The sequence below is a fragment of the Cololabis saira genome, chromosome 12 (genome assembly GCF_033807715.1).
Source record: "Cololabis saira isolate AMF1-May2022 chromosome 12, fColSai1.1, whole genome shotgun sequence".
NCBI lineage: Eukaryota > Metazoa > Chordata > Actinopteri > Beloniformes > Belonidae > Cololabis > Cololabis saira.
The window spans coordinates 7,855,902-7,868,991 of record NC_084598.1 but is presented as its reverse complement, the minus strand read 5'-3'; the positions used below and the strand labels follow the sequence as shown (position 1 = coordinate 7,868,991).

At 41.0% G+C, this 13,090-nt stretch overlaps 1 protein-coding gene across 1 annotated transcript in view; it reads right to left on the bottom strand.

Annotated features, from left to right (window-relative positions):
• plxna2 (plexin A2) overlaps positions 1-13,090 on the bottom strand; it is a 265,758-nt gene that overhangs the window by 53,942 nt on the left and 198,726 nt on the right. The window contains exons 18-21 of the mRNA XM_061735348.1: positions 7,382-7,621; positions 5,522-5,665; positions 3,823-4,057; positions 1,503-1,645 (exon numbers count right to left, since the gene is read on the bottom strand). Of these exons, the coding sequence (XP_061591332.1) occupies positions 1,503-1,645; positions 3,823-4,057; positions 5,522-5,665; positions 7,382-7,621 (762 nt within the window). The remainder of the gene's footprint in view (positions 1-1,502; positions 1,646-3,822; positions 4,058-5,521; positions 5,666-7,381; positions 7,622-13,090) is intronic.

Sequence of the window (13,090 nt, the reverse complement as noted above, 5' to 3'; positions counted from 1 at the left end):
GAGGAGGAATTACTCACTTCATTACCCTCATACTGCAGCTGCTGGTGGGTGAAATAGCATTGTGCTGGCTCCCTGTTTTCCACGAGGGAGCCTCTATCTGTGGTACATATATGTGTGTGTGTGTGTGTGTGTGTGTGTGTGTGTGTGTGTGTGTGTGTGTGTGTGTGTGTGTGTATGCTGCCCAGCAGGAATGACTATATGCATGTGTGAGACAACAGTGTGGGAGGGATAAGTGACACACTTTCCCCTTGAGCAGTTTCATGCTTATGGACGTTCCCCTGCAGGAGCAACGGTGAGGGAGGACAGAGAAATGCATGACAGACTATCATGTCTAATGGTAAAAGACAGACTGACATGCAGTCTTATTTTGTTTATAAAGAATATAGATTCTGTTGGTAAACCTAACTGCTTATATTTACAACTAGTGCCAACCAATAACAGATAATAACCATGACACAAGTCAAGTAGTAAACTACAGATTCACATTAATCTGCCGAGAACTTACACACTTCCACCTGAGCTCTTATTACTTGAGAGTAGTTTTAAAAATAAACTGAAAAAGATGATTTTATAAAGGTGTGTGTATAATATCTGACTAATATCTGACTTCTGGGTTTCTTGGTAAGCTTTTGTTTTTGTTGTTTTTTGCTTTCATAAGCCTAGGTATTGAGTTGGAGTGAAAACAGGTTTTAACAATCTTTTCCAATTGTAATTAGTACACTGCAAAAACTCAAAATCTTAACAAGAATATTTGTCTTATTTCTAGTTAAAATGTCTCATTTTTAGTCAAACAAATCTCATTACACTTAAAACACTAAAACTTAAAAGTGTCATTACCAGTCATTACCAGAAAAATAACTTGTTAATTGACAATTTTCACCTCTTTCAAGTAGATTTTCACTTAAAATAAGTAGAATTTTTTTTCCAGTGGAACAAGATTTTTTTGCTTGTAATGAGAAGTTAAATCTTGTTCCACTGGCAGATTTGATCAACTTATTTCAAGTGAAAATTTACTTGAAACAGGTGAAAAATGTCAAATAACAAGTTATTTTTCTGGAAATGAATTGTTTTAAGTGGAATGAGATTTTTTGAATAAAAATGAGACATTTTAACTAGAAATAAGACAAATATTCTTGGTAAGATTTTGAGTTTTTGCCATGTTGTCGACACTGTGGTAAATTATCTTAATATTGTAGTTTTTTCCGTGTTACTACCATGTATAATTCCATACTTTATTGTTATTCTGTATGTTTCTATTATGTATATAATTGTGAGGAGGGTGAGGACCCCAGGAATAATAGCCATTACTCCCACAACGGAGTGATGGCTAATGGGGATCCTAATAAATGAACAAATAAACAAATAAAACACACTCTGCAGCCCCCCCCTCGCTCTTGTTTTAACTTCTGATTGACTTGCCTTTTCCCATTCTTAAAGCAATTGCTGTGTCTCAGACATTTTCTCCCTTGAAATTCCTTTTTTGCTAAGTTTGAACTAGTTACCTCCAGTTCTCGGAGGACGGGGTGGTCTTCTATCCCAGGGAACAGCACTCTCATGACGTACGTCCTGTAGTCCAGATGGGGGATGCCAGCTCTGTCCAGATCGCTGGTGAGTTCATTGATGTCCGTCTGCAACTCTGCAAAGGCTGGTTACGGGGAGGAGACAGAAAAGAGAGACCCGTCAGAGTGAAAATACTTTAAATTCATCATAGAACTCAAGTTGCTCTTTAATCCCCGAGGACCGAGCAGTGAATCCCTCTTATCTCCATGGTGTTTACTGTCGGTATAATGAAAATGACAGGAAGCCAAAGTTCATCTTCAAGTCAGAGGAATTCGGTGTATCATAGCTCACGTGCACAATCTCTCCCGTGTACACACACACACACACGCACACACACACCCCGTCCCTGATTTTCTAACTCATTTTTATCTCCCAGCCTGTAAATTGGCTGCAGCAAAGGCCCCAAAGAGTGTGTCATCTCGGAGCGAGGCTGCAGGTGAGCACAAGTTAATTGGCTCCATCCCGGCTGCCTGGCGTTCAGGCCCACAGCTCTGTTACTCTGTTCCTCTGCCTGGCCGGCCCTCGGGGAGGTTCCCCGCCTGCAACCTATCAGGGAAGCAGCAGAGGGCCCCTGGCATCGCTGCTAAAACCCCCATCAACCAGTCTTAGACCTGAGCTCCTGGCCTCGCCGCCCCCTGCGCCTCCTGGGAACCTGCACAGGAACCCGGGTACCTATCTAAATCCACCCTGCCAGGCACAAGCCTCCTCGCCGCGGCTGATGGTTAAAACATTAAACATCTTCCCTTCCCAAGGCTGCCTGATACTCCCTGTTTGCAGACTGTCTATCTGCCATACCTTTCTATTATTTGACAGTTCTTTGATGCAAGTGGTTTTATTTTCATTGCAAGATAACATAACAAAAGCTAATCTAATAGATTTATATCTATATCTCTATTAATATATATTGATTTATAGTTATATGTAGATATGACGATATATAGATTTATATGAACCCGTGTATATATACAGTAATATATCTACTCTTATATGGTTATTCAAGTACATTGTTATACCATTTCTGTCTATTGTTCCCTATTATATTGTAGTATTATAGTAAAGTAATGATAATGTAATACTATGCATTATAATTACTTCTATTAGTACATACATACATAGTAGCACAACTAAATGCTGGGCGTTTGTTTTGTTTTCTGTTGTTTGCTTTGATTTGTTTAGTTTTTTACTATATATATATATATATATATATATATATATATATATATATATATATATATATATATATATATATATATATATATATATAATTATATTGAATATTTATTAAAGTAGGGGTATTTGGATATGTGTGTTTTATAAGTAAGCTTATTGAAACTCTTACATGTAAGAATGTATGTCAGATTCAGGGGTAGGACTGGATAAGTGTTTACTTGTAGACTCATATATATATATATATATATATATATATATATATATATATATATATATATATATATATATATATATATATATTTGTATTTTATTTTTTTACTTTTTTCTATTCTTTTTTTAACATGCATGTTTGAAATAAAATCTTCAAATTCAAATTCAAATTCAAATTCAATCAAGGGTGACTGGAAAAAATAAGTATCAAGGTCCTCTCTGGCTAATGAACAGTGTTCCTTCTTGGCTGTAAAGACACTGATGACGACATCTGGGGAAAATCTGCAATATTTATGAGAAAGCTTTAACGTGGAAGTGGAACTGTATGTTTCTGCTTTGTAAAAGGATAAGTGGAGGTCAGGCTGAGGTTTTTCTGCTGCTCCACCTGAGCACAAGGTCATGGAACAGATTAGCTGCTCCGCTCTCTTATCCACGAGGGAGCAGGCAGGGTGTCGGGTGAGGAATGTGTGTCCGATAACGACAACGCAATCACACACTGGTTTAACCGAACCATTGCGCATTGAATTATAGCAGTTGCAAGTTTAGATTCATAACGTAGCAAAGCATGCATAGAGTAATGTGTCTGATGAGCGACTTGAAGGGTCAAACGCAGGGACAAGCTAACCCGCTGAATCTGTTTTGATAGAAACCAGGGTGACTCACTGACCCAGAATCCAAGACTATTTCACAGCTTTATCTGATGCAGAAAGACCAGCAGTAATTTACTCACGGTACCGTATGCACAATTACACATTTAAGCTTGTTAGCTGATTACAGTCTGTCCAATAGGAAGGAACTCATTGAGACTCATCCCAAGCTCAAATCGCAGCAGTAAGTGGATTTTCAGAGCAAGCAAGGCCTTGCAATTATCCTGATACCAACCTTCCTTGCACTCCAGTGCAACCCGGGACTCCAGGTTGTCCATTTGCATCTGCAGGCGCTTCAGCGTGAGGTCGTTTTCACGCGACTTTCGCTTGTAAGCGATGAGGACGAGGATGACGATGATGAGCAGGAGACCTCCACCGGCCGCGATGCTGACGATGGCCGGGAGGGTCAGCAGGCTGTCGGACATGATGTGGACGGCTCCGGGGGACACGCTCAGGCCGCCCACTTGAACCTGCAAACAGATGCAAACACACACGATGGCCATGAATCCTCTGTTATCCACAAGGTTCTACTGTAGGAGCTGTCACCCAACGTGAAGAAGAAGCACTCTATTATCACGTTAGCATCTACTGCACTAGTATTGTTTCTGTCAGCCTGTTTCAATTTTAGTTTGAGTCAAGCTATCATTTTAGTTTTTATGAGTTTTAGTCACGTTCATTCTCCTTTGAGTCATGTCAAGTTTCAGTCGACAAAAAGTCTGAGCATTTTAGTCTTATTTTAGTCAAAGATTGTATTTAGCCAAACCCATTTCACAATTCAAACAAGGTTATCTTATTATTATATTATTGTTACCTTATAGACTCAAGAATACATTCATTCCAGATACAGAAGACTCTAATTTGAGTTTACGACATATTTATTTTTCTGCATTTCTCCCGTCTTTTTCTTTTTCGACGACACATTGGGTTTTCTTTTCCACGTCTACGTAGGAAAGTGTATCCAAAGATGTTTCTTCTTCTTCTCCCCCCCCAGAAAAGATCCCAGCTTTTCTCTACTTAACTTTGTGACGTCACCAAGCTGCAGCCATTAAACCAGAGGAAACTAGTTAAAAAAATGGAGATTAAGGATCTTTGTTAGAACATTTCGTCTCATTTTGGTCAATGAAAATGAAGACACATTTTAGCAGAGTTTTTATTTTGTAGTCTACATTTTAGTCTGGTTTTTATTCCTCTACGATATTGCATTATATATTTAATTATCGTTATCGTCACATGACCAGCATTTTCGTTGCGTCTCGTCTCGTTTTCAAATTATATGGACCCGTTTATGTTGTATGTAATTTGTGTTCCTCACTACAGTGTGTGATTGCTGTTTGTTGTTTTTTGTTGTGTTTTCTGTTGTAACTTATGCTGCCCTCTTGGCCAGGTCGCTCTTGGAAAAGAGATTTTTAATCTCAATGAGTCTTACCTGGTTAAATAAAGGTTATTATTATATTATTATATATTTCCTCAGGTGATAAAGGTTCGTTGACGACGATATTTAGTCCTAATCTTCGTTGACGAAAGCAACTTTACACTCCACTTGATAACTAATGCACGGGCCAGTCAATTCCGACAAAAGTGAAGTAAATATTGTATTCTGAAACTTATGGCGAGGGTAAACACATGCCCACCTGGGTGCTGATGTAGAGCGAGAAATAGTTTGGGAGTTTGGGAGCTTGCACTCAATAAGCGAGCAGGCAACTGAAAAATAATTGCCAAGATTTCTGTCAGAACCTTTTGACAGTGAGAGACGCGCGCGCCGCTCTCCCTTTAACCCCTCTCTCTCAGCTGAACGAACACTGATGAGAGCACAAATAATAGAGTTTAAAGGGCAAATACTATGGAAAAGAAATCACAAAATACAGGAACAGATGGAAAGTGAGCGGTAAAGGAAGTTAGAAAACACAGAAACAGAGATAAACACCAGCACTGACCACAACTTTGTACTGTCCGGTGAGGTTGGGCGGCTCGCACAGCAGCTGGCTCTCAGACACGGTGACGGAGCAGGGGGTTTCTCCCAGCAGCACCGTGTAGTTCAGCTTCACCCCTCCCGACGCCGGGGGAATCAGGTTCCGGCCCTGCAGGAACACGATGACGGATATATAAGGGGTGTGAAGTAAGGGAATAAGCCCAGGCACACAAACACATAGCTCAGTGGAAATCAGGGATTTTACAAATGCGCAAAGCCAATATGTCACCTAAATTAAACCCTCCGGTTTGGTGCAGCTGCGATGAAATATGATTCAATTGCGAGATCAGACATGGTGAGATATTTCACGCGGCGGTGAGCGGGAACAGCTGGTGATCAGGAGAAATGACTGAAATACGTCCCTCGATGAATTCTGTGTCAAACACTTATGAGGATTCTCCTACCAAAGTAATGACAAACCAATGCTGCATCCATCAGGTGATGCTAGCCTGCAGAGGAGACGGCTGGGTAGGAAGTGAAACTAGTCAATCCTCTACATTGATGGACAATATTTTTACTAATGCATTGACTGATGTCATAAAATCTGGTATTCTTTATACAGATATTTCTAATCATCTTCCTGTTTTTCAGTTTTCTACCATTCTTAACAAACAGCATACAAATAAATTAAAAATACCTTGTTTTAGAAATTTCAATGAAAATAACATCAACAACTTTTCAAATATATTAGCAAAGATGTCCTGGGAAACAGTATATGAAGTGTCTGATGTGAATGTGGCTTATAATCATTTTTATGCATAGGCCTATGTATTGTGCTTATATGATTTTGTGAATTATTAGGGCCCGAGCACTTACAGTGCGAAGGCCCTATTGTATATGTAGGAATTTTTTTTCCCTCGTTTTTATTTTTCCGACGAAATGAGGGCCTTTCTGTCCCCCTAAAGGTGCCCCAAAAGTCACCAAATTTTGCACGCAAGCCAGGCCTGGCATGCGTGCATAATAGGCGTGGCCTAATGGCTCAACAGCGCCCCCTAGAAAACTTTGTGCCTCAAGCCCCACAATACGGTTTGACGTACATGCACGAAAATCGGTACACACCTGTATCATGTCGCAACTTAAGGAAAAGTCTCTTGGCGCCATGGCCGAAACCGAACAGGAACCCAGGTGTGGTATACAACAAAATGTGCGTCTCCATCCTGCGACGATGTGCATTACTTTTCTCAGTCAAAAGCGTTACCGTGGCGACGATAGAAGCCAAAAAGCCTGCCCCCCTTCATCTGATTGGTCCATATTTGATAGTTCCTACTTTCTGCCATAACTTTTGAATGGTTTGACATAAAGACTTGTGGGTGGTGTCATCAGACTCGGTGTTGAGTCCTTGAACATAATTGGTGCAAATTAGCCCCGCCCCTTCTTCTGTTTGGTCGATATTTGATAGTCCCTATTCTCGGCCATAACTTTTGAACGGATTGTGATAAAGACATTTGGGTGGTGTCATCGGACTCGGTATTGAGTCCTTGACCTCCATTGGCATGAATTAGCCCCGCTCCTTTATCTGATTGGTCGATATCTGCTAGTTCCTACTTTCTGCCATAACTTTTGAATGGTTTGATATAGAGAGTCGTGGCCCATTCATCGCTGATTGCAGCTTTAATTGTTTTTTTACGAGGGGGGTGTCGCTTATAAGCCCTTGGGGTTTTTATGACCTCTCCTGCTCATCTTTTCTTAACTTTTTTCCTCTGATTAATGTTCCTTTTCATGAGTGCAAACAATAAAAAAAACATTTAAAAAAAAGTGAAAAGGGAGCGCGGATGCTGCGGATGCTGCGGATGCTGCGGAGAGCCGTGCTCGTGTGTGCGTGTACCTTAAGGATGATGGGTGAGCCTGGTTTCTGCTCCAGGACCCCGGAGGTGCTGAGGGGCTCAAAGTACGGGTTGGGGTAGTAGAGCAGGTTGGTGTTGTTGTAGACCAGCAGCGCCTGGACGTTGTTGAAGATGAAGCCGAACTCGTCGGCGTGTTTCACCGTGTCCAGACTCGGGTGGTACTCGGCCATCAGGGACGGGGCAAAGCAGCTCATGCTGGTGGTGTTCAGCACTTTACACACCTGGGAAACATCAAGGACGGCACAAAGCAGAAGGATCAGAGCGAGTCCTGCGCCCGCCAAGCAACGGTGTTGCACCGCAGCCGTGTACACATTACGCAACGCTAGCCACAGCTCCATTTAGTCATCCATAATACACTTTAATAGCTCAGCAGAGCAAAGCTTCTCCTCTTCTTCCTTTGTTTTTGTTTTCCCTCGCTCCAGAACAAAAGTTCAGCTCATGGGTTTATAAAACTAAACCGCGTTGTTCATTTAAATACACTGATATCAATGTGAAGCCTACAGGGGACTAACCAGGCTAATAATAGACACATGAAATCTCAATTTTGTCGGAGACAGGGATATATCTTCTATCACTAAAACCCTCTTTATTGTAGAGGAAGCTTCAATAAAATTGGAAATAAATCGCTGCTATTGCCTCACTGTAAAATACTCGAGGACAACACAAAGGATGGAGGCATTTCTCCACTGTCTCCTCAGGTAAAAGCTGAGATATGGCTCTTTTATTACTTCTCTCAAGTTTGCCAGGATGAGAGAGCTGTCTTCCATCCATCCTCCCTGCCCCGGCTCCAGAGGGATGGGGGAGAGGATTGATTGGTGCACAGTGCTCTGCTCAGACTGGTTTTTATCTCCGTTCACTCCCTCCCAGCTCCATCTCTGGGGAAGAAACTTAATTAGAGGTAAATATCATCAAAGCTAGTGCATTCTAGCAACTACCGATGCCTCCTACAGTACCTGTTGTCTGCTGCGGCAGAGAGAGAGGCAGGGAGATCGATGCAAACTCATCCGTGTTGGCTACACCAATTGGATTTTACCAGCACGGTGTAACAGATCGAGTTCCAGCAGCAGGACTGGAGCAAAGGACCGGTGTGTTTACTTACTCTCTGTAAATTACTAATAATCACGTTTGCACCATGTAGAGCACTTTTACTTCTAAAGTAGTGCCTGCTACACTTCATACTGCAACAACAAATACTAACCAGAGACCATGAATCATAAAAACACAACAAGATCACACACTTGTACTCTACTTTAACTTTAATTTCACTGTAGGTGATATGCACCTTAGATAAAATCCTGTGACACGTTCCAAGATAAGTTGGTATTTTATTTTTTATGCTATTCCTACTTGTAACACCTTAAATGCATGAATTTGTGACCTGATGCCACTTTGTCCTAGTCTTCTGGCAAAACATCTTAATATATACAATATCATCACGTGCAATTATGTAAATATCCGTCTGTTATTTTTTTTATATACTAGTATTTCTTATTATTTATTTTTCTTCTTATTATTATTATTGTATATACCAGTTTACTGTTTATAGTGTGTTATTATTACTGTGTTATTACTATTCCTATTGATGCCTCTTGTTTTTGCACTATCCCCTTTGCTGCTGTAAACTGCAAAATTCCCTTCTGTGGGACTATTAAAGGATTATCTTATCTTATCTTATCTTATCTTATCATAGGTCATTTTCATCTTTCAAATCCTCCATCCTTCCTCTGTTTGGGACAGGTCAGGACAGCAGGCAGGGTTCCACTACCTATTCTCCCATTCCCCAGTCATGCCTTTGTAACATGTCAATGTGGATTTGTGCTGCTCTGTTGAAAAATGAATGGACATCCTTCAGAAATGTGTCGTCTTGAAGACACCTCCAAAATCACAACATACATTATCTGCATTATGTTTATTTCTACAGAACCGCTGCCATCAGTGACGTGTAAATGATCTTTGTCAAGGAGAGTAATAAGACTCAACACTAGGGATGGGAATCGAGAACCGGTTATTGTTCAGAACTGGTTCCCATTGTTTCAATTCCTTGGAATCGTTTGCAAAACTTGCAAACGATTCCCTTTTTGATTCCAATGGGCACGAATGACGTCATCATAGCCAGCTGTCAATAGTAAACGTGACGCCCAAGCGATACAAACGCTTGAAGGTCTGGATACATTTCAGTAAAAACGACGACAATAGGGCAACTAGCCATACTTGCCAAGTGAATATTTTGTCAAAGGGAGGAAATACGACCAACATGCAAAAAACATTTGCACACACAGCAGCAATAACAATCAATGAATGACATGTTTTCGATCTGCTCCGGACCAACGTCAGTAGCAGTTAACTAAGGAACACTGCCTATCATATTAGCGCCATTTGCCTCACTGTTGTCCTTTTTTTGCAAATGAGAATCGATAAGGGGATCAATAAAGAACCAAATCATCAAGCACAATTGAAAATGGAATTGGAATCATAAAAATCTTATCAATTCCCATCCCTACCCAACACTGTCACAGGGTCTGGCTGTTGGTTGCGTTTCTCACATCCGTCTGAAAAAGGTATTTTTCTTTCTTTTTTTGGTGTTTCTTTTTGGTGTTTGTAAAAAAATATCAACATTTCATGATTTGGGATTTTCAACCCCAAACAATTCTACAAATGCTACATGTGGAGCGCTCCAAAGTCTTTCTCGTCTGGCAGCATTTATTTAATGGGCGGATTCAAGATTATGAGAAAACTAAGGTTGATTCAAGACTTTTCAGACTTGACAATTTATGACAACATTTCTACTGGTTAACTCACAGAACAACAAAAAACAAAACAGGACATTCTCCATGTTTCCTACCTTAGAAATGGTCAGAGCGACATACATAAAACAGTATTACGGCTCTAGCTGTCTGTGTCTCCGCCACAAGCCATGCACGCTCGGAAACAACTCTCCCTGGTGTTGACATTTCTTCCTTTGACTTCACATTTTTGCAAGCTCAAGAAGGAGCAGCGCATGACGGGAGTGAGAAGATATGCTCTTTTTAAAAATAGATGCCACAGCCGGATAGGACTCCTGACATACTTTCACCAAACCAGGGTTCTGTGAAATCACGTTAACTTTAAAGTTAGAGGAAGAGATGAGAGTTAATGAAAATTTTACAGCGGCTTTGCCACGCATGGAGGACACGTTTGCAGTGAACCAGAACTAACAAATACAATCTCAACAGCATTGTTGAAGAGCGGCAGACAAAGTCCATGCATACTTTACAGTAAGTTCTCACAAACTTGTAAAACAATGTGTGCTGTTCAGATACAGACGCACGCGACCGATGGGGATGTGCTTAGTTAAAATGTGTCTTTTGTTTCATCGTACTGTAGATACAACTTTATATTGTTTAATTAAGGGCCAATCCCAATACACCCCCTACTTTCTACCACTAGCCCTAAAAATGAAGCCACAGGCGTAGGACCCTTGTAATCTTCCCTAGGGATTGGGACACCACTTGCTACGTCACTGCGTGGTTTACGTTCGGGTACGTAAGCGACTGCGTAGTTACGTTTGCACATACGTCACACCATATCAGGAAGCCCAGAGCTAAAAGCTGTTTTAATTTCCGCTGTAGCGCTGTTAATATGCCACTTTATTAAGTTTTAATATTTTTTCAGGTGTAAAAGTAACCGTTAAGATCCCCAACCTGGGCTCAGTTTATCCAAATAACGCCTGCTAAGAAATTTGCTCCGATGTTTTCGGGGATGAGAAGAGCCGCCTGATTTCTGGTTCCTATATTTGAATATTAGTTGTACGCCGTAGGCTCTGCGTTGGTGTAACGCGGAACCATAAATCAGCTTTTATTCTGGCGACATCTGAAGATACAACGCAAGAACGGGCAAGTGAGTGATTATGTACATCCACTGAGTGAATATTATGAAAGTAAAATATATATTTCTTGCTAGAAATGTGATCAAAATGTATTTTTATGCAGAAACTAACTCAAAATATTGATTTTATTCACTAAAAATGAGAAATGTCCGCCATGTTTTTTTGTTTGATTCAGTCTGCAAATGATGACGTAAAGCATTCTGGGAAATGTTTCTAGCCCTCGGTCGTGAAGTCAGCATCTGAAATCCCTCGCTGTGAAGGGATAGATTCATACACACTAGCCCTCGTTATGCCCACAACCCCTAGATGAAATGAGGAATTGGGACACCACTACCCTCACGGGAACGTGCAAAATGTAGGGGTAGGGCTGAAAAGTAGGACTAAGGGGGGATTGGGACTGGGCCTTACTTTTTCCACTCACACTGAATCATTTGAGCACATGTATACTGGGACTCTTAAGCGGGCATCCAGGTTGTTGTTGCTTTTTTTTCAGCCCATAAGGTGCAGAGATGTGATGGTGCCAGGCCCTCAATGAAGCCAAAAAGCAACAAAACCAACCAGTCAAACAGGTGCCTTGGGTTTAGACAGAGCCAGAGGAAGTGTAAAGGTTAAAAAGCGTAGGTTAAGCATGGTATAGGCTTTTTTCTCGCTGCTGCTGGCATAGTGACAGCTCATATAGACAAGCCCAGATGCTCCGGCAGTGTCACCGCGACTGTTCCATCGGAACAGCAGGACATTTGCAAGTCAACTAAAAACTCTGAATACCATCTGCTCTGCTGGGGATAGATACTCTGTTTTTTTCTGTTGTTGTTTTTTTCCCCTGCACTGTCCTCGGGTAGTCTCCTCTTTTCTGAAATCCTTTCCTTCACTGAACCCTGTCAGGACAGAAAACTGCTGCTATCATCATGCAGGATGTTTTTTTTTTTAGAATACATGAGTGAGTCTGTTTATGCGAAGTGATAAGTGAGGAAAAAAAACGAGTGCGTGAATGGGACACGATAAAGAAAAGAGTTGTTAAATATCGACTGATCTAGTTTTTACAAACAAACACAACACAAACACTACTCTCCGACAATTTCTCACTTCATGTTTATTTTAAATTGCACAGCTACAATGTAATTTCCCTTTGGGGATTGAGAAAGTATTATTCAGTTCAATTCAAATCAAAACAGAATATTTGGGATTCTTGTAGATGCTGCAGCAAAGATGCGGCAGGAGATTTCTAACAGGATTTTGTTCAAAAGAAAAAAATGGAAATGATTTACTCGCAGTACCAAAAGATCTAAAACCCTACCACTTCACCTTCTACTGCAGTCGTGTACTTTTCTCACCTGAACAAAACATATAAACATGAATATGTAAATTGTCAAAAAACACTCTTTACAACGGTGTATATATTCAAATATGCAACGTGGTGGAGAAGCTCCACTTCCCCATTGATAAAGTGTAGAGAGGCCAACAGAAAGAGAAAATAATTGGAATTGTGGCCTCATCTGTCTTCTTCCTCTCGTGTTGGATGCAGCCAGGCTGTTTAAGGCAGTACCACTCCAGCCCCTCTGGCTGAATACATTACCATGATCTACTGTGCGCTTACAACCCACTCAATCATTCAAAGGTCTCGGGCCAGGGTACTGGTGAAGAGAAGCTCGGAGAGAGCTCGCTGTAGAGGTGTGTGTAGGAAAAATTGGAGAAGTTGAGAATGAGAGGTCATCTGGGGGCTAACGTCTCGTATCTCGTTACTGCGCCCCGTAACTCCCGTGCTGCATTTATTTTCCTTCTTGCTGTTCCTGCTGTTCTAACCAGCTGATAATGCTGAGACTGACTT